Source organism: Myotis yumanensis, unplaced genomic scaffold (assembly GCF_028538775.1).
Source record: "Myotis yumanensis isolate MYYU_CA2020_CCGP unplaced genomic scaffold, mMyoYum1.0.hap1 SCAF_15, whole genome shotgun sequence".
NCBI lineage: Eukaryota > Metazoa > Chordata > Mammalia > Chiroptera > Vespertilionidae > Myotis > Myotis yumanensis.
In genome coordinates this window covers 12,691,988-12,715,078 of record NW_027223766.1, presented here as the reverse complement: position 1 = coordinate 12,715,078, position 23,091 = coordinate 12,691,988, and the positions used below count along the sequence as shown (strand labels likewise).

The window sequence follows — 23,091 nt, the reverse complement described above, 5'->3', positions numbered from 1 at the left end:
TCCAGGGCAGCCTGAGAGGAGTTAGCAAACTTTGTCTTCATCCAGCAGCTCGATGAACAAGCGCGCATGTGCCTGAGTTGCCTGCCATTATTAGCTGTAACCCTTGCAAGGTTTATAGCTTTGATTTTGGCAGTTATTCCCTCAAATATCAAGCTTGTGCTTCTAAAGGGTAGACCGTTATTTTTAATGAAATATTAGTGAAAACTATTTCCGTGTCTGTGATGGAAGGTAATTAAACTGCTAACAGTCATACCGTTACCTTATCCCGGGTATTTGGCAAGAGATTCCCGGCGCGCCTACAGTATTAGCCAGATCTCATCAGGCTTCAGACAAATTGCGAAATAGCAATTAGTGCTTATGTAAGTTTATCTAGGCTCTTCCATCGCAAGCACGTGGCTGTTTGTTATGGTATCGATCACCTCTCTTGCCCTCGAAAATACAAATTTCAGAATGACATCATGCCCAGTAGGAGTAATTAAAGCTATCTGGTGAGGGCATTTAGAAGTTGAAAGGGATGATTGTAATTGATCCCGATTCAATCCTATTACAGCTTTTTATGGGTTTAAGCTCTAGAGAAAGCACATTCCCGGTCAAGACTTTTGTTTTACAGATTCCTTTGTGTGCGCTGTGTTTTCTAGTGTCTATTTTTCCTCTTAATTTTTTTCTTCCTGTAGTAAATAATGAGCTGCCGCCTGAAATCCGGCTTGCCAGTGGTCAGCTAATGGGTGATGACCTGTCCCTCCTTACTGCAGGAGAGCTGTCACCTTATATCAGTGACCCGGCACTGAAGCTATTCCAGTGTGCTGTGTGCAACAAATTCACCTCTGACAGCCTGGAGGCCCTGAGCGTGCATGTGAGCAGCGAGCGCGCTCTCCCTGAAGAGGAGTGGAGGGCTGTAATTGGAGATATCTACCAGTGCAAGCTCTGTAACTACAACACGCAGCTCAAAGCCAACTTCCAGCTCCACTGCAAGACCGACAAACACATGCAGAAGTACCAGCTGGTGGCTCACATTAAAGAGGGAGGCAAAAGCAACGAGTGGAGGCTCAAGTGCATCGCCATTGGCAACCCCGTCCACCTGAAGTGCAACGCCTGCGACTACTACACCAACAGTGTGGATAAGTTACGCCTGCACACCACCAATCACAGGCACGAGGCGGCCCTGAAGCTCTACAAGGTAAGGCTGACATCCCTTTCCCTTGACACAGGGGTGGGGAGGGAATTAACTGTTTCAGAGCTTGGAGCACAAGTCTGCAAGTTAAGAAAAAAAAAAAAGCGGGGCAAGGGACACAGTGTCTGCTGAATGTTAATACATGTTATGTTGAAATCTAGCAACAGGAGAATTTATTTGAAAGATTGGCCATATGTCCCTGTTCTATCTATCACAGTGGCATGGATTGCTTTACTGGTTTCTCCCAAATAAAATAACTTTTCTGAGTATTTTCATATGCAAAACAATGCTGTGTTATTGACTGGTTTTTTAAAAAAGCATAGTGTACCACTCATGGCTAAGTGTGAATGGTTACAGGGAGCAGAGGACAAAAATAGTGCTACTTCGTGTCCTCTTTTGTTTGGTGACAAGGTGACTCTGTGTGCGCATTTTTGCTTTTTCTTTTAAGTACCTAGTAGTATTGTGTAAACACACTCTCCCTTAGCATCAGCTGAAAGTCTTCTTAACACTGTTGTTGTTTTGCATGATTTTTCTCAGCTAGTAATGTTTTTATCCCCTCAGTGGATGTGGCAGGGATAAAAATGTTCATTCAAAGGCAAATAATACTTTTATCTGATGCTGATGTAATGAATACATGCAAGTGAGGAACACCATTGATTGCACAACTTGTCTTGACTTTTTGTGAAGCCTGATGACTGGTTAATTTGTTTGGGGCAGCTGGTGGACTGGTTTGGCTTGATTGTCTTGGTTCATGTAACACGTGGAACAGATTCATCTCTATGATGAATAACTGGGTAACTTATTAAGAACTTCTTTTGTCTAGAGGACATTAAAATTCAGAAAATATTGCAAACCATTTGTCATTGTAACAAGCTCTAAATATGATTACAAAATCCATTTTGCAAGTGTTATCTATTGATTTATACTAGAAATCAGGGGTAACTATACTATCAGGAGTCAACCAGTGATTGTAACACCGATGGCTTTTCTAATACTGCTTCAAACTATAAACACACGAGGAGTAGAACAGACTGTGGTCTAGAGCCCGTGCAGGAATTATTTATTTGGGTTGGCCTGGCACTGTTTGTTGAGGTTGTTTCTTGAAGTTCCAATTCTAGATTGATGAACGGAGCATAAAATCCGGAAGACGTGGTGGGGGAATTTGTAACATTGTTCCTGTGATGTTGGCGCTCCGCAGATCAATAATGAAAGCATTAGATTTGGGTTTGAGGGGAGTTCAGGCTTTCATGTAAGCTGGAAAGCTTCTAAGTTGATGGTATTGAAAATATAATCCAACGAATTAATTGTATTATAATTCATAGATTTTACAGCAATGGTTGACAACCGTTCAATTGTCAACTTTTTTCCCCCTGTTGCTACCTGACCTATTAAAACTTTTAGAATACCGAGGAGAGAAAAAAAACAAATAAACATTAAGTTTGTATAAATAATAGATCTCAACCCTGGGAGCTAGATAGAATATTCATGAACTGGGTTTATATTCACACAGCCCCTCTAACACTTGAAATGAACATGTTGCAAAAAGAAGACATAAATGTACAAATTTTTCTGTTTTATTAATCTCATGTGGGAAGCTCCAGAGAGGTAGAGTGGCATGGTTTATTGTCTCAGGAAAGGTGATTTAATCTAATTGTTTGGTGATTATGCAGACATGTGTGTTTTAAGTTTTTCCATTCATTCCACGGGTGTGAATTGACATCCCTCACTGTCTGCAGAGCAATTTGCTGGGTGCCAGAGCTGGTCTGGAAGTTCCTTTGAAGGGAGAGTTGGATATTGTCTTTGAATGGCTAACAACCCAAGGAGATAAACCCTTGTTTATAAAGAGGGCTTTCAAGCAGAGAGAACTTTCAGTGTCAGAACCAAAGGGTGTATTTGTCCTTTTACCTTTAAAATGTTATGTCATATACAAAAATTTCCCCCAACTCTTCTTTATTTGCTTATCTCTTAAATACCCAAGTTCCCTAATACTGTAGTGTCTAAAGTGGTCAGCAACCAAACAAACACCCTTTGAACAAACTTACCTTGAATTAAAAGAAGATTGAACAGAGAAATATTTGAGCTGTTGCAGTTTGATATGGGGCCATTGAACTATATTTTTTGCATCATCCTTCAAGGGGCATTCCTTATTTCTGCACAAGTCCTCCAGAATAGCAATGTGTTGAGGATGCCATTTCTACAATGAGTTACAAAGACCAAAGACAGTGTGCGTCAGATAGAGAGAGAGGCTTTTCAAGTGCAGTAATGGGGATTTCAGCCAGCTTGGTCAGCTTGTGTGAGCAAAATAAAATTGCTTCATAAGTAACATTAATTGCTTTTAAATGAGAAGCTAACAAATTGGCCAGGGCCTGGAAAAAATGATGGTTTGTAATTTGGCTAAAATATTAAAATTAGACTTAAAATAGTTTCTGAGTTAATGACTAGACAATAATCTCCTACGTAAAATTTATTTTCATTAAGAGCTTAATTTGCATCATTCTGCTTCAGGAATTAGTTAGACTTTATGGGAAAGTGACAAGTAGCAGTTATAAAACAAATGCAGAGCTGTGAGAATTCAGCTTTTCTTGTTATTGACAACATATTGATTGACAACAATTTAAACGTGGTCATGTGTCAGTTCGATTTGAATAGGCTACCTCTTGCTGTATTACCTAAAAGAAGTGTGTGTCCTCACTCCAGTTAAAGGAGGTTAAAGGTTAAAGGTTAAGGGTGAGTATAAAAGCATCATCTGCCTAACTGCTTAACTTTAAACTGATCAATTTAATGAAAATCTGTTTTACAGATGTTGTTTTAATGTATTTGGCAGGATTTAGGCAGCTTTAACATTAGACGTATGCTAGTAAAAATTATTTCTTTATTTGACCAGAACAACACCTTTCCTTTTATGTTTAAGGTAGAAGGCTTGTGGGTTATGGTATTTTGGCAAAGAACCCAGAGGCAGAATGTGTTGATGATCTTTCCATATGGACTCAAAAAAAAAAGAATACCTTCATGTCTATTGCTAACGATGGCTACAAAAACAAGCAAAGCTGTATTCATTTCTCTGGCAGTATTATTTTCCTGAGAACCTTTTTTTTTTTTCAAAAAGAGGTTTTTTAAAGAAAATCTTACTCATTTCTTCAAGCAAAAATTTCTGAAGTGCTGTGTTGATTTCCCCCCAGAAATTTTCATGATGAAGCAAAATTGGCCTGGGAAATTAAAACAATAAAATGAACCTGCAGCTTGCTCTTAATCTTCTCTTAGTGTGTGAAAGTGTATTTAAAGTGAGGTTAGCATGAAATGCCTGGAGAGCTACAATCAGTGTTGCAAGGTAAAAAGGGGCTGTATCTGTGGCCCTATCCATTTCTGTCTCTACTGCAAGAACAGTGTTTCTCAGCTAACCACTTTATTACAGCTGATCCTACTCCTCTAATTCCATGCCTTTGCATCGCAACTCTACAGATTTTTGTCAGTTGATATTTACACAGTCAGTCTTCAATAAATATTTGTAGGATGAGCAGTGGACTAATGAATAAACTGGAAAATGTTTTCAAGAAACCCCTTTAAAATGCATTGCAATTTGGTCTTCCCTTTAAAAGATCCCATACTTTTTTTGAAAAAGTCCAATAAAAAGATATAATGAAAAACCATTTCGCAGTAGACATTCAAGGTGAGAAGGAACAAGTAAGACGTGGGCGATATTTCCGATTTCCAGTTTCCCTTATTCTTGGCTCAGAATGGCCCTGAGGTTCCTGGCCAGCTGATTGCGGACCCCCCCCCCCCCCCGCCCCTTGCCCCCACCCCACCTCCTCTGCGGAACTCCCCACACCTGCACTGGCACTGCTCTTAGGATATGATATGTATTTGTAAGTGAGGTGTTCACAGCTTTACTAGTTCAAAGTCAAAAGCTGAATTGTCCTGGCTTTTTTTCCCCGCCTGCATCTGCTAGAAGTGAAGCAGAATAGTCTGTCTGAATTCCATAATGCTGTTTTCATATTTGGGTTTCCAATTGGCTGAGAGCAGTCAATGAATCTCTTGTCTCCATGGTGAGCAGAGAAACACACGTGGGGCCGGGTCCTAGGTAACTTTCAGTGTAACATTCCCCCAAGGAACATTTTTGGAGTTTTCTCATTATCCATGTTACGGATGAAAGAATCCGGGTTAAGAACTAAAATCCAGGTGTGGGGGAGGGGCACAGAAAAGACTGCAAGGAGCCACGCTGGCAAAAGTGTGTGGCAAGGAAATAAACATGGAATAATTAACCTCACCTACCTTTTTCTTTTCTTTCCTTTTCTTCTTCTTTTTTTACTGGTAGGAAATAATAACCTGATCGGTTTGGAATTAACAAAGAATCACAAGGATTTTCGTTTCAATAGGCCAGAGTCCAACTTTGCAATTTAAAATCAAATACACCAGATATGTACCATTGCAATTATGGAACTGTCATTGTCCCAGTGTGATGGTAAAAGAGGTCAGGAGATTGTGTGGGATGCATTTGCATAAAAGTCATTGTGCCGGAGGAAATTGGAATGTGTGTGTGTATCTGAGAAACCAAAACAGGTTTTTCTCAAACCGATTCTACTCATTTGTTTAGATGAAGAAAGCTGTTTTCAGAGATAAACAAAAGTTATTCTTTTCTGTTGCTAAAACGTAAACCTGAATGTGGAAAATTGTGCACTTTTTATATTAGTTTCAGATTTATGTTCCTTTCAAGGTTGAAATGCAGTGTGAAATTCAATTCCAGTTGCAGGATTTATTTAAAAAAGTAATCACAATTCAAGTTATTTTATTGTATTCTCATGTAAAAAACCAAGGCAGAGGTTGAGAAAACAGTTTCCATAATAGAACAACACATGCTTGCATAATACCGAGGACGAATAAATACACAGATCAAATCCAGAGGAGCTGGTTAGCTGATAGCAACTAATAAATCACCCACGCTCTCAGCTCGCAGTGTCATTGGCCAGCCCTATGTACTACGTCTACTTCTGTTTTTAAGCTTGACATTTGCTGAGGCGCAGCCACGTGTTCTGACACAGTGACTCCAGCACAAACAGGGACTTCTCACTGCATTTCCAGGGCAGGAAAGTCTGCATGATGAGCCCAATCCCTCTCTGGATTTCACTAGGAAAAAAGTGACCCCAAATCTGTTTATCCAAACATATGATAGAGAGATAGAAAGATAGATAGACAGATAGACAGACAGACAGTCAGATATAGAAAAAATGGGTGGATGGATAGCTAGATGATAGATAGAAGGAGGGATGGATGGATAGATAGATAGATACATAGGTAATAGATAAATAGATAGACAGGTAGGTAGAAGGATGAATAGATAGAGAGATGATAGAGAGAGAGAGAGAGATAGCAATTCCTGGAAGGATTACTTTAGACCAGGCATTAGTAACTTTTTACATCCATATAAGAATAGAGAAAATGATACTCAGTGTGTGAAATTGCTAACACACCTACCCAGACGAAAATCTACAGAGAGTAAAGTGTGTCATTGGAAGCCGCTTATTTTATTTTCAACGTGTCTTTCCCTACCCAGAGTGCAACTGTCCCTAGAGCAGGCTCACACTACTGTGCTCTTCTCTGGTTTTCTGAGATCCTTACTACTTTATCCCTTCTCTCCAGGGAAGTACTCCCTGTTGCAAGATTACATGTTTAATTCCCCCAAGAAAACTAGCGCTCCTTTAATTAAGGGGAAAGAAGCCTTTTGATAAAAGCCACATAGCGCATCCAAAGGTGTAAGTGACTTTCAGGTCTTGCCCAGGGAGCGTTTCATTTCAAAGGGGCTGCTTCCTCTGATGAATTCCTAGGTGTGTGGGGTGCAGTGATTATGTCAGGATGGGGTTTAGGGAGGGCAGTGCCCCACCTAAGAGCTTTCTGTGTTTCTCTCCTTTGGAACACACACACACACACACACACACACACACACACACACAAACACACGATTCCCCACTGCAGAAATGCAGTAAAAAATTGGCACTACCATTCCCTACACTTCGAGACCACATCACCTCGTACTTTACGATCTATGAGATGGATGCTGTCTAGCTTGAGCTCATGCTACGGCCTGTGAAGTGTAGGTATGGTTTCACCCAAAGTGGTAAATGGCCTGTGGGTCACCCACCCCGAGGTCGTTTGGGTCATGTGGACCAAGGTGTTATCTCATAATTAGCGTGTCCTTCCTGCACGTGTCTCTGGCTTCAGTTTAATGGTCCCTGTCAGTGGAGCTTGTTGAAAATTGCTGAAATGTTCGAGTGGGTCCCGGGATGCCACGCGGGGATGCAGCCAGAGGCATATGTTAGCCAGGCCTCGTGCTGCTGAAAGGGTCTTGGCCTGGGGTGGAGGGAGGAGGAGCTGGCATGTGCATAATGACCGCGTTCTGCTTCCAGAACATCTGGCCTGCCCGCGTTCTACTGGAAATGCTTCCCCGGGTTTGCTGTGAGTCTGAGCCTGTGCTCGGGCTGAGTTCAATTAGACGTGGAGATTTGTTCATTATTCCGATAATTCAAGCCTTAGACAGCACTTTTCCCCAAATTATCAGTGTATTGCATGAAGGCTTATGATGATATGATTTATTCAAAAGAAGATCAGCAACGGAGGCCCAGCCCCTACACCCCCCCAAGGAAACGTCTTTATAGATTTGCAGCCTAGTTGGAGTGTGGTGTGGGTTATAAGCACAAGGTCAAGGTTCTGCTTGCAGAATGCTCGAATGCTAGCCCAAGTTTTACTTCTAATCAACACAGGAACATTTATTGAGCACTTACTATGCCCCAGGTTTTAAAACGTTGCTTGCGTGGGTGCTGTGTCCCATTCAGGTGGTAGGATGTAAGCCAGGTTCTCTAAGACAATGCTTCCTAACTCACTGCGCTTCCAATGTGGCAGGGACATGGATAGAATCAAAGGTTGAATCCATATGCCAGCCATCAAAGCACCTGTGCCTTTTTCACCAGAGGTTGGTCTGTCCCAGGGATGAGTGTACCTGCCCTCTTGGGTCACCAGTAGATGTAGAACATTGTCACTTGTAGCTTATTATCACCACCCTCTTGCAGAGCAAGATGTTATTGATCCGTTATGGTGGGGATGTGAGGACAGCGTAGAGCTTTTCTATCAGTTGGAACATGTGCATCATTTTTCATGCACAAGGATGATGCTACTGATGCATTGCCTAGAAAATGAAGAAGAAAACCACTTAATTAAGAATGCAAAATGTGTCAGATTAAAACTTCAGTCATCCACCTTGTAGAACTGCTCATTTAGTTTGACACTTGGAGAATCTTCTATACATTCCGTTTATAATACTGTCAGTGAGAATTCTGCTTAAAGAACAATTTTTATAATGACCTGTGCTGGTATTATCCCTGATAATAAAAATTGTGTATGGCAGCATTTGAATTTACTTGGTTTTGCCATCTTTACTAATGCTTTAGCTTTCTTATTTTAAGGAAAACTACTTTTGCGGGCTTGATTATAAAACTTACAGTATTGAATGTGTATATGTAAAAGTCTACTGTGACCATACTCTCAGTAATTATTGATTCAGATTTTCCTAAAACTTTTCTCTTTTGGAAATATTAGGTAGCATAGAATGTACATTTCTCTCTCCTTGTTGCTTAAGGAATAAATGTTAGGGTTATATTTTCCCATTAAGCAATTTTTAAGGATTGGTGTAGAGGAAAGTTAGAGTTGAAGATTTCTTTGTGTCTGGATATCTGCTGATAAAATTAGTGCAATGCAGAGCTGAGGTGGAAAGAAATGAGCTATTGACAGGTTCAACTGAATCACTTAACTCTGGTTTGGGAAGAAAGCTTTTAAACTTTTAAAATATAGATTTTTTAAGGCTATGATTATGTGTCCTGTGTCAAGAAGAGCCTCATTGATAGTCAGAGTTGGCTACTGACTGACTATATATGATTTATGCGATAGCAACAAGAATCTTACCCAAAATATTCCTCCTCCTGATGCCAGTCTGTCAACAGTGAAGACATATTGGTAATTGACTTATCCATTTATCGCCTTTTAAAATGCTGCTACTTTTTGAAGAGAGAACTTATAGTGACAGTCATAATAAGCTAAGCGTTCTGTGTGCGTTAAAGTCTTTCCTCTTCGAACGGTTATATGTTGTCATTCCCATTTGCACATATGAGGAAACAGATTCAGAGCCAAAGGCCTTGCTGAAGTCCTCACAGAGCCTGTGCTGGAGTCTGCCTGGGCTCCCTTCTCACTCCACACCCAGCCTACATTCTGAGGCTCTGCTAATGGGAACACTTTCTCTTGTACTTGAAGAAGGGAAGACCAGAGGGTGGGAAAGGAAGAGGAAGGCCGGGAGGTGCAGAGGCAGGCTTTTCCTCTAAGGCTGAATCATTCTGGAGCCCACTTTTATTCGTTCAAGTTAGCACATTCCCGTAAAGATGCTGCGGGTGCCGTGTAACCTAAGAGCTGGCCTGATGGGTTTGCGTCCATGACTGCCACCCACTGGAATGATGAACTTAGACTTGTTGGACCATCTACAAGCTGGAAGGAGAAACTGCTGATTAAAATTGTCACCTGCATATTTCCTGTCACAACAGAATTCTTTCACTTGAAAGGAGCTTCCTTTCACTGGCATTTGGGGGTGCTTGGCTTATGAAATAGAAAGGACTAATAGAATATCACTTCTACACCGGAGCCCTTGCTGCTTGCAAGTTAAGCACCTTTGGAAGCTGCATTCCTTCACGCAGGTCACCAGGGTACTTCAGCAGTCATGTACTAAATGGTACCCCGCTGGCCTGAGGGCGGGAATGCGCCTCCCTCAGCATTTAACTTACTCCATACACAACCCACGCATGGCCTGCTCTCTGCCCAGAACCGCAGCCTATCTTCCCTTTTCCTGGCATCCTTATAATGACAAGAGGAAATACTAGTCAATTGATAGTTACTAGAGAATTTAATAAAAAACTGCTTTGTTGTGAATTATTATTATTTAAATATTTTTATTGATTTTAGAGAAGAAAGTAAGGGAAAGGGAGAGATGGAAACATCAGTGAGAGAGAAACATTGATCAGCTGCCTCCTGCACGCCCCTGACCAGGGATGGAGCCCGAAACCCGGGCATATACCCTGACTGAGAATCAAACCAGCAACCTTTTCGGTGCACACTGGACTATGCCTAACCAGCTGAGCCGCATCAGCGAGAGCTATTCTTATCTTTTTACTTTTATCTTTCACTCTTACGTTGGGTCCCTTTAGGTGAAAGTTTCCAGAAATTTCCTACCGACCATATGTTTCTAATGCACTGCCTTCCTCCCTCTTCTCAGAGTTTTGCTAACTTGTTCTGTGGAGAGCCCCAGATCTTGTTAGAACTATTTACATTGACTTCACTTCGAGGTGTTTGGGCAAGTCTTGCCTTCCAGATGCTGGCTACCTGATCATGCAAAACATTGCCCATCGTTGCCACTGCTGCAATCGGCCACACTCATGAATGAAACGTGGTTTGATTGGGAAGTAAGAATAGTCTTACCTTTGAAATGACAGGAATGTTCTCAGTAGAGAAGCTCCAAGCCCATCGCTGGCGTGTGTGAAGCACACAAGGACATTGTGATAATTATACTGTGCAGTGTCTTTCAAAGACTTTAAATCTTTCTAACCATCCGTTTGGCAGGCCTGAGAACAACACTCGCATGTGTCCCGAGGGCCTAAAATCATTCCTTGTTCAACTGTGGGAAATCAGGTAGCAAGCCTAATTGCCATAACCCCTGAAAGAGAGTCGGTTTACACGGTCTTTTCCTTAAACTCCACATATAGTCAGCACTTAGCGCCACAGGACAGAGTAGGTGACATCAGACCTGGGGGCTGGGGGAACGAATAATTCACATTTTTACACCAAATAAAGAGTGTTCTCTGAAATAAGAGTAACATGCCGAAGTGGGAATTCTGCGAACATCAGAATGTGTTTTCAGAAGTTATTTTATCGGGTAAACTGATATTGGCCAATCCTTTGGAAGGGAGCATACTCTCTCCTATTTACTGTGGGAGACAGTCACAACTTTTCTACGGAGGCTCCACCCACAATGCCTTTTGAGAAATTTGGCTAAAAGCAAGTTCTGGTTTTTTGTTTTTTTGTTTTTTCGGTTTATTATCATTTTTATTAGCAGATTAAGTAATTAAAAAAATGCACTTGGATTTTCCCATGATGAGTGTTCCCTGAGAAGAGACTCTCTAGCCTCATAATCAAATTCCTTAAAATAGGTCCAAGAGGAAATCATAAATAGCTTTTTATTCCCAGAGAAATACAGTCTTTGGCTCTCTTAATTCTTTAAGAGAATTAAGGTGGGATTTATGAATAATTATTTTGTTTTTAGAGTATTCATTCTTAACACAGATAGAATTAGCATCTTAAAGTCATAAATGCAAAACTGTCTTTCCAATTGCTTAATTTTTTCAACATTTATCTAGATAATATGTTTCAAAAGAGACTCTCAGGTATAATATGTACTTATAAGTTCCTGTAGCATGTGCTAGTTCATTTTATTCGTTCTTGTAGAAATTGATAACTTATTGGAAAATCATTGATACAGAAGTACGTTGAACTTTACGTTCTTTTTTTAATGCATGCTAACACTTTTCCAAAAAGTGAACCATTTGATTATTTGTCAGGTGTAGAAGGATGTGGATCTATTCAGGTCCCATGTGTTAGTTGATTAAAAAAGCAGAATGGCATTATTACAGTGATGTTTTCAGTACTCATCCAGGGAGACCTACCTGTATTTATTTTGTTCCAACCCTGGAACAAATTGTGTGTGTGTGTGTGTGTGTGTGTGTGTGTGTAAGAGAGAGAGAGAGAGAGAGAGAGAGAGAGAGAGAGAGAGAGAGAGAAAATATAGTATATAAAGACTTATTTTAAAAAATTGATGAAGATTATGAGTTAATCATTAATGCCACTCGTTTTGTTTTAAAGTAGATCACAGGACTCCCTTCCTGCACACTGTAAGAGTTCTCAGTCCCTGGAGATAATAAACCTTTGATGATGTTGTGCAAGACTCGTCAACAAGCACAGAAATCAGCTCTGAATGTACACATGACTAATCAAAGGTCCAGGGAACAGGATATGATTCAGGAAAACTGACAGATTCTCCAAAAAGCAAATGGCCTCACTAATTGTGGGAGCACATTAAGTGTTCTTATTTTGTTCCTTGGCAGCTCCTTCTGCCTTTTTCTTTAAAGAATATTACACAGTTTTATCACTTTCCCATGGCTCCTTATTCATTTCTGCTTCACTCTGGCTACAATTTCAGTGAGAACATTAATAGTCCTAATATTTATTGAGCAGTTACTAGATGGCAGATAATCTAAGTTCTTTAAATATAATAACATTTAATTCTAAGAATATCCCTATTAGGTAGGTACTCTTATCATGCCCATTTTGAAGATGGGGAAACTAAGGCAATGAAAGCTCATTTAACTTCTTTATGGTCACATAGCTGGTAACAGTAGCAACTGAATCAGGATTTGAACTTAGGTAGACTGGTTCCAGCAACCACAGTCTTAAAAGAGATACTGTCATAGTGACTGACGATACTGCATTGAGAAGGGAAGGGATACCTGGAAAGGAAGCTCTTCTGAGTGGCAGAAGGGGATAGAAATAAGAATATAACTATACTCATTGACCTTTGAGAAGCACAGGTAACCCCTGAGAGAGGAAGAAGGAAGGAATGATGAACCTCGGGTGGGGATAGTGAGGGCTACCAATTCGAGAAGTCATGGATAACAGTGTGTAGATTTTAGTTCTTTTTTATGTCAGATTGTAAACCATTTATTTGGTTCATGCTATGTTCTTTGAAAAATACCTATAAACTGAATTTTCTGTATTTGTGGGAATGAAAAATTAGTATATTTTAAAACTTACATTTACTGACACACATTTTGCTCTATTAATACACAGATGTTTGTTTGTCCTCATTTGTCCACAATGCAACTGTGCTGGACCCCAGTGGTGAGTAGGACAGAAACAAAAGGGATATGAGGCAACCGTCCTCAGAAAGCTCACCAGTTTCTAAAGGAAAATATGTAATATTTTTTACTGGTGCTTTCTCTTCCCTTGTGAATTGTTCCTATTAACAGCTTTTCTGAATTCCAGAAGTTTGTAAGGATATTTTTAATACTTTATATAACACTTGCTTAAAAATATTTTTTTTATTGATTTCAGAGAGGAAGGGAGAGGGGGAGAGAGATAGAAACATCAATGATGAGAGATAATCATTGAACAGCCACCTCCTGCACACCTGCTATGGGGGATTGAGCCTGCAACCCGGGCATGTGCCCTGACAGGGAATCTTAACCTCCTGGTTCATAGGTTGATGCTCAACCACTGAGCCACGTCGGCCAGCCTATATAACACTTTTAGCAATATTTACTTCTTGGTGACATCTAGAAAGTTAATATTTAGATTTCCTATAATATTTGGGGGGAAATTGGATTCCTGCCTTGAAAAACTTTGCTAGTGTGGTTATTGTTTTCATACCAATAAAGATGTTCCATTGTTGAAAAATAATGCAAGTCACGGTATAATTTCAGTCTTCTCTCTTTGGCCTCCACCTTAGCACCGATGTGATGTTGGCAAGCTCGATTTGCACATTTTTGTAATGAAAATGACATGAATAAACTGAAATGTTACTTGGTACTTTTTTTTTGGCTATTCAGAAGCAGTTTTTCTTTTTGTAGGTATAAAACATAAACATATTTATTTCTACTCTATGATCGCATTACTCACTGGTAAAATAGTCTGAATGTTTCATCTACGGCTATTGCAGCCATCATCCTATCTTCTTCAAACAATTATGCACGTTCCTTGATGTTTTCCATTCCTAGAGACTTACCTTCTTCACAAAGTCTTTTGACAGGGGTAGGGTGAGGTCAGAGGGTGGGCTTCCAGCGTTCCCACTGTTGGAACATAACATAGCGTAATTTCTTCTTTCTGTTGTGCTATGAAAAACTTTCAAGGGGAAATTATGCAAGAAAACATGATAAGCTCCCTATTATCTCAGGCTGAAAGAGTCTGGAGCTGCTTCCTTGAGTCGGAGACACAGTGAACTCAAAGGCTGACCGCCTAGTTCAGCACTTATGTCTTTGAACATTGAGGAGCCTAATAAGCATTGACAAGGTGGGTATCACATTTGCTATCCTCCCAGTATTAATATGTTGGGGGTGGAGTGCGGTAGGAGGGTGTGGGTGGTGTCTCAGAGAAAGGCAGAGAAAGCTATGCCCATCTGTCTCCCCCTATCTCCCCAACTCAGGGAAAGTTTAAAAGAAGAGTTTGGCACTTTTTGTTTTAAAGTGGCCAATGGCCTTTGTCACTCCTAATGTGGTTTTTGGCAAGCATTTCTGTGCCTCAGTTAATCTATTAGTACTCAGGAAGGGAGGGGGGCGGGGGGGGGGCACTCCACTGAGTTGTGTAGATCTTAATAAGTTACAACAATAGCTCTGAAAAGGTATTCTGAAAGTTTTCTTCTGTTTGAAAAATATTACTGGAGTTTTGTTGGCACATCTACTCGGTGGGTGTTGCTTTTCATACATCGAGGTAACTCTGCTTTTCTTATTGTTGGGTAGGCTCACTCCTTTTTAAATTGTGGAGGTGCGCTTGGTTACACTCTTATATCTAGGACTGTCATGCCTGAAAAGCCCTTCCTAACTTTATGTCCCCAATTGGAAGTGGCTTTGAAGAGGAATATAGCTATACCCATCAACGTGAAAAGGGGTAGAGACAGCTCATAGAAAATAACTGTTTGCGTATCCTTTCATGTGTCTCAACTTCAATACCCATTCTTCCTTAGAAGTTTGCCCACAGAAAAGGAATTGTGTATTACACTTTTAAATTCCAGTTTTCAAGTCTGCCAAGTGTGAATTTGCAAATGAGTAGTAGTCCGTGCAGCTCACAGCTGAAGAATGAACGTTCAAAGCTTCTGTGTCTGGCATTAATTTTGCTCTTGCCTTTAGGCTGCTCCCACAATTTTTTCATCTGTGAAATGGGTTCTGGTTTGCATTATGATTAGAAAATGAGCTTTAATTTAACTGACTTTGAGATGTGGTTTGAATGTGATCACTTCTGTGGTTCTACAAGCTGAATGTATTCTGAGGTTACCAAGTATCTCATCTTAAATTGCTGACGTAGCTACACATATATCAGGTTGCTGGTTTTCTGTTCATTTTGTTTAATTTGCAAATATATGTTTGTCTAGTTTTCTTATAAACAGGAAGCAGGGTAATAATCAAACAGAGAAATACCTGCACTACATCTCTTAATCTCTTGTGCTTTATTTACTTACTTGACTAATCATTTCACTTATTTATTTATTGAGAGACCACTCTGCTAGGCCTTTGCAAGGGAATAACGATATAGTAGCAAATAAGTCAGACTCTGGCCTTGTGCCGGTAGATCCTATAGTTTTAGTGGAAGAGACAAGCATTGAACATGTAATCACATATTAGGCAAACAACTAGTTATTTGCTATTGTAAACAAAGAATGACAGCAGTTTTTTCAAAATTCTGGAGCATGTGTTTGTGCCTTTAGTACAGAGGTATTTGTATAAATCCAAGTCTTCCTCTCATCTGAAGAAAGTAAAGAATTTGAATGAGACCCTGTTTGGAGGTATTGAGACACGTTGCTGGGGCTGAGCTGCATTGACTTTGCTAGATAGCAGCTGTCATGGAGAAAGGCTTTTGTCACTGAGATTTTATCAGAACGTTAGCACTTTCAAACTTTTTGGAGTCATGAAGTGGTTGTGGGAAAAGACATCCTAGACGTGGCTGTATGTCCAGTTCAGAGATTGATACAGAAGATAGTATGGAAGGTTGGAGGAGATGAAGCTGACCAGTAGGCTCCCTGTTGGAACTTGTAGAACTGATGCTGATTCCACGGGCACAGCCTCCAGGGGTGCATTCAGGAATGTTTACATGTAGAGATGATCCCAACAGTCAGCCGGTTGGGGATCACTGGACTGGAAGATTTTGAAGGTCACTGTAGATCTCAATACTCCATTAGAAGGTAGTGAGTGTAAGGATTTATTAAACTCAGCCTCATTAGGTTTGTGCCTGGCATGTCCAGAGAGAGAAACCATGCCTTCTGTTGTCCTCTGTGAGTCCCCTTCTTTCACACACTAGGATTTTCTAAAAATATATATTTTATTGATTTTTAGAGAGAGAAAAAGGGAAAGGGATAGAGAGATAGAAAGATTGATGAGAGAGGAAGTCATTAATTGGCTGCCTCCTGCATGGCCCCCACTAGAGTTTGAGCCCACAACCCAAGCATGTGCCCTAACTGGGAATCGAACCAGTGACCTCTTGGTTCCTGGGTCCACGCTCATCTGTAGAGCCACTTGCTCATGTCAGCCAATGCTGCATACCAAGTCCACAGAAGTCACAAAAAGTGTTGTCCTCTATCTTACTCATTGTTTTGCTCTAAGGACAATAATCTGACATGTTTTGATATACTTATTTTATATATATACTTATTTCAGTAGGAAGAAGTATAAAGGCAAACCTTTATAAAGAACATCTTTCTGTGCAAAACAGCTGTTCTTTTGTTGAAAGTCCAAACCTTCAGTGACCTGACAAGCCAAGAATTCACTTTTTGATTCTAGAAGTCAGTGAAAAAAAAATCTAAGGGCCCTGGATTGAATTTTTTAGGACTATCTTTTAAGGTCAACTTTTGGAATCATGCTTGCCTCTTCCTATTGGAGAAATCCACTCTCCTAGTACACAGATATCCTCAAGCAGCAGACACATAGTCTATTTTCTGAACAGGAATCTTACAGGTCTCAGGAGAGCTGCCTTCCATATGCCCAATGGGTTGTGTGCTCATTTGTAGTGCACCGTAATGGTTCTGCAGTTTTTCATTTTCTTGCTATTCTAGGATGGCAGATTCTGAGGTTTGTTTTTGGAATTTTACTTTATAACAGCATATTCTCTCTCTCTCTCTCTCTCTCTCTCTCTCTCTCTCTCTCTCTCTCTCTAGATATGGACGTGTGTGTGTGGGTGTGTGTGTGTGTATAAAGACATGGATATGTCTCGATACTGTTTATGAAAGAGAACTGTGTATTGTATGTTCTATAATTTGAAATTTTCTTGTAATGATCTCTCATACTATTTTTTTTCTCCCGAATTATAACATGCAATACAGATGCATTGGCAGCCACAATGACAACTAATGCTAAAAAGAAGCAAATAAATATGGCATCCAAGTTCATGGTAACAGAATCTACCCTGTCCTAACACCTTATTCTGGAAAAGTTATTCTATTTTAACCATTTGCCAGTTAAAAACTGGATCATTATCTAGTTCATATAGAAGTGCCTTTTTTATAGATTGACTTGAAATAATCAATTCCATATTGACCCAAGAGCTCCATTTTAAAATGTGGATCTACTATAAAATACCAACACCAGCCTGTATGAGTCCCACAGACATTACAGCCTGTGTTCCACGAAAGCCCCAAACAAAGCAGACCCTCTCCGCACATGCTAAAAGAGTCGGGCTAATAAAATAACTGGGTGTTTTCGTTTAAAAAAATCAAACCAGCATTTCAAGGCTTTGCTAATCATTTGATTGGCTTGATCAGATACTGAGCCCAGCTGATACATGTAGCTGCGTGCAGGACAGACGTTTCCTGACCTCCTGGGGTGAGCCCTGGGCATTTGGGACAGGGATAAGGTTCAGCGAGCACACACCGGTGTTCCATAAACCTTTCCGGCTCTGTGCTTCCGTGAAAGACATTGTACAGTATTGTATGTTTGTGTGACCCAAAGCATTTTGCTCTGCTATGATGGACATGTCATCTTTCTGCATAAATGCAAAGTCATTTCATAGTCATAATCTGTTAATACCAGTTAGCAGTGTCACAAAATAAAGCAGTTAGCCGGCGTGTGTTGCCTGAGGAAGCCACTGATATAAAATAGCATGAGGTGAAGGATGGGGACAGTTGATGGTGACATAATTCTACTGCCGGTGGCCCAGTGCCTCAGAATGTACCTTCACTGAGAGCTTGAATGACTAGTTCATTATGCAAAACAGATACATTCTCAAGGAAAAAAAGTTTCATGACTAGCAGACAACAAAATTCAAAAGAGGATATCTTTTATTTTTCCAAGAGAAGGCAAGATCCTACTGCTTTTTTACAATGTGCCTGTGCAGTGTGGACCAACATTCTTCCCAGGATTTGAAGAAGTGCATTTTCTACCTCTGCGTTGTTTGGGTCTGTACTTAAAAAGTTAGTGATGATTTTCCAAATATATTTTTTATAGGAAATATTGGTACTCTTGTGGCAGAGATTTTGGCCAAATCGTTAATGTCAGTACTATCGTGAAGGACACACAACTGCAACTGGAAAATATGGAAATGGTTGTGTAAATTATGGAGGGAATGTCAGAGCAAATTCCCTCTTTAATTTTAATAGTGGTTTGCGAGAGTAATGCATTTATTACTGTAGCACATTTTGTATCTACCTCGGCATTTAAATGATTTTTCTTATTTCCCTTTTTAGCCTAGATTATGGACATATTCTGAGAGAAAGTTATGGGAAATAACAATGATAGAGAATGAGAACCCGGGATTAAAATTATATGCACATTGAACTACAATGAGGGTATTAAAAGTCTTTCATCCCATTTGTAAAATATCTTCCATGACTATGAAAGGGCAATATTTTTCCAATTATATCTGGTTTAGCCTGCAAATGGATTACCTTAAAAGAAGTCATATAAAACCAAGAGTCCAAAAATAATTGAAAGTGTAAGGACAGATAAGCTGGGCATAGAAAGGCCCTGAGCAAACTTCTCTCCATAGCATTCACAGAACAGAAAAAAAATCTCAACTCCTGCTCAGGACCTGATGAATATTTTAACCCTCAGCGTCATGAGGCTGCTATTGACAGGGAGCGCCTCCCGCATAATTTCTAGCTCAATTCTCCAGTGTCTGCACGGTGACATTTTGACTCTCCCCAATATTAATAACCAGATTTGATCTTAGGCCTGCCCAAGGTCAGGTGGACTGGCCAGGTCAGCCTGTATGTCTGTGTGCACGAACTGTGACATCTACTCAGAGTGACAGGTAGAGGATGGGGGTGGTGAGACAAGGGTGTTAACCTTCACAACATCCAAAGGGGCCTCTTCCTGCTGGGAACAAAGAGGCCCAGGCGCTGTGGCTGCCTCCTCCCCCACCCCCATGCTCATAATATTTTCACAAATGCTGCACTCTTAAGAGGTAAATGATTTAAATCAACTCAATAAATCCAATAACACGTACAGGGTGGGGAAAAGTAGGTTATAGTTGTTCCTATGGAAAATAATACAATAATTAATAAATAATAATACAAGAATGAATCAACTCTCTGTTTCGCATACTCACAACTATAAACCTACTTTTGTCCCACCCTGAATTTGCATTATTATCTCGAACTTTTCTTCAGATTTAACAGTGTTATATGTGGGTGGATTTTGAGTAGTTTTTCCTATCTTTGGCAAATGGCTCAGCTGTGCTAGAGTGCGGTGTCATTATTCCTGAAATGCACCCGGATTTGCAAGGAAATAGTACAGAAGCTCTGGAGTATGGGGCGAGACATACTTTAGAAACCAGATAAGCAACTTTCGAAGCTCCAGAATTTGTTGGAGTCTACTATAAAACATATCAAATGAACTCTCTTTAAAAAAAAAAATCTTGCCTCTTTCTGAGTAAAAATTCCTAAGAATCTATTTGGTTCCTAATTGATTTTCTAAGTCAGTTGTTCATTGAATAGATAAGTAGTGCCTGTGATATTCGATTACAGAGCAAGGCACCCATTTAACCTTCTGTTCTCTCCTGGCCAGGATTTCAAATACAATAGAACGTTCCTCCCTGAGGCTCAGCAGGATTAGACAGCTAGCAGTAATCCCTGATATGCTGAAATAGACCTGATAGAACTTCACCTCACTTGTTTAGGATTATGCTCATGAATTCAGCTCACCCACCAGCATTAACCCTTTAGGGACTTGGGCTGGGGTACTTTTATCAGTAAGCGCTGTCAATGAGCAGAAACCTATTAATAAATTCTAAGACCTTACTTCTTGACCAACGTATAAGAATAGTTTGGAAGTGAGAAGAGATGAGAGTACTCTAATTTTGCATCTCAAATATCTGTGTCTCAAGATTTATATTAATGTATCTTCATGACTATAATTTGTTTAAGAAACTTTATGGAAAGTTCTGGTCTGGGTAATAGCTTTCCCACTATGGCCACGGTTAAATCATCTTGTGGAGGTGAAGGATGAATAGCTTCATGTAAAGTAGGACCTTGATATTCTAGGTTAACTGGAACCCAGGCAAATATGAAAATCCCCAAACCTCATTTTAGCCAGTGGTTTCCAATTTCTCCCTTTTCCTTTCATTAGAGCAAATTTCATAGGTTTGAGTTTAATTTTCTCCCTTTGCCCTCTGGGGGATATGAAAATGAGCTGCGAAATGGCCAAGAGGCAGGAAATCAGTGGGTGAAAAAGAACTAGTAAAAGGTAGAGTTAATTCACAAATCGGAAAGTCAGCCCCATGTTAATCAAGAGATGAAAGGAAGAGCAGTCTTTCAACGCAGGTGGTGGCAGTATCAGCCTTTATCATATCTTTATTTTTTTTTAATAATTTGCATTGCATTTTGCTCCTCACACTGCCATCAAAATGAGTTCCCTCAAAGTCACAGTTTTGAAATGGAACACAGTCTGAGAGAGCCCCCAATCCTTTCAGATGTGATTACCCTGACTCATCTAGGTCATTTTGTGTTGACTTTTTAAATATTCATATTCACAACTAGTTCTATTAATTATTGAAATGAATTGATTTTGATTTTGATGATTATACAATTTCCCACCATGTTCACAGATTTTGGAAAAAAATGTAACTTTTATTTGAGAGACTTAGCCTCCAAATAATATCATGATGATGAACACGACCTCATCACCTAAGGTAATATTTCAAAGTCAGAGATAATTTAATGTTAAACCATTAGTTCATCTACCTCCTTTTCTGAAGTTGCTTTTGCTAGTGGTTCTTAAAGGGTTTGATTAGAGAAAACATTTGTTTTAACTTAAAAACTTTCATAGAACAAATACAATCACAATAAAAAGAAAACTTTGAAGGTGTTTTGGAAACATTTTCTGTCCTTTACCACATACCCCATCCTCTAGCTTTGATGATAGCCAACATCAAGGTTATAAAAGGAGAAATACGCGGTATGTACCTTGTGCTTTGAAGCTTAGTTTTTTGTAAGAACTTAAATAAATCCAGTGAGTACGTGGGTGGGATTAAGGCTTAAACAATGGTCCTGCTCTAATGATATTTTGTTTTTGTTTGGTAGGGAGTAAAGAGATTCTGTGAAATGGGGAGTTGTGAATTGAGATAATTCTGGCCATCTTTTTTTAAAAAAAATATGAATATGTTTTTATTGATTTCAGAGAGGAAGGAGGAGGGAGAGGGAGAGATAGAAATAGCAATGATGAGATAGAATCATTGATCAGCTGCCACACACCACACTGGGGATCGAGCCCACAACCCCGGCATGTACCCCAACTGGGAACTGAACTGTGACCTCCTGGTTCATAAGCTGATGCTCCACCACTGAACTACACCAGCCAGGCTCTGGTCAATCTTTTCTTTTACTTACTCTTTATGCAAAATACCTAATTTTCATGGCTCCAGAGAGCAAAGATGATTTCTGTTGTTCAATGTAGGTGACATATTATTCCTATTAATGGGAGAAGTGCTCCCATGGGGTAGATGACTCGAGGACAGGGCCCATTGACTCTCTCTGACAGTGGTTCGAGCTGCCCTTGCCTCCCGACATGCTTTTACATATGCTGTTGCTAAGAGTCCAGTTCTTTGTTGTATGTTATAAAATTCTATTGCATCAGCATGAACAAAACAGAAATATTATAGACGTGAACCTTTCACCCCAAAAGACATATAACAGATTGAAAAGCTCCAGACCAGGGTAGCAAGAATGCTTGCAGCCAGTATGGATGGCTTTGCAGATGACTAAAAGCTGGTATTAATAAATCTCGAGAGAAGAAGAATAGGAGCAGAATTCACTGAAGTCTAAGAAATAATAAAGGGACGTGGAGCATGTGCCTTTTGTACTGCATGTCAGAAAAAAACTAGAAATCCGTGTAACTGGGAGGAAACAAATTTCAAAGTGACAGAGGACTTGGTGTGTGTTTGTTTTTCTATTTGCTAATAAAAATTAATTTACCTCTGGAATAATTGAGTTAGAAGATTCTGGAAAAACCAATTCATCTTGGAATTGTTAGGACAAAGGAGACCTTGAGGAGTGTCCTTTTTGGTAGGCGGGCAGTATGAAAACCATCCCCCAAAGAAGTCCATCTATATTATTTTTAAAGAGAGAGAACTTGTCTCACTGTGGCCAGTGGAATGCTTTGTGACCACATGAACAAAGAGATGATGACTACAGAGCTTACAACCCTGAAGCAAACTCATCGATTCTGCAAACTTGGTATATATATTTTGTTGCAAAAATTATTAAGTTTTTTAAATTGATTTGAGAGAGGAAGAGCGATTTGTTGTCCCACTAATTATGCATTTATATGTGTCATAACAGGGGATCAAACCCACAACCTTGGCATATCGGGGCAATGCTCTAACCAACTGAACTACCCATCCAGGGCCTTAAGTTTTTTAAAGAGTTTTGGCTCAATAGCAAACTTTAAAGGCACTTTTTCAGATACTCTGGGGTGAGCAAAAAGAATTAACACATGGTCCTTGAGTGGGGATGATAAGAGGTAGACTTGAACAACTAAAATCTCCTACATTTGAATCACTACATAGTAACTACAATGCCATGTCCACTGTATTGTTCAGTCCTCATGACAGCCCAGTGAGGTGCCTGCAGTTATCATTGCAACTGTACA

General features: G+C 39.9%; 1 protein-coding gene across 1 annotated transcript in view; it reads left to right on the top strand.

Moving 5' to 3' along the window:
* The window catches only part of ZFHX4 (zinc finger homeobox 4), a 183,146-nt gene that overhangs the window by 25,422 nt on the left and 134,633 nt on the right, over nt 1–23,091 (top strand). Inside the window, exon 3 of the mRNA XM_070391934.1 lies at nt 675–1,177. Coding sequence (XP_070248035.1) covers nt 675–1,177 — 503 coding nt within the window. The remainder of the gene's footprint in view (nt 1–674; nt 1,178–23,091) is intronic.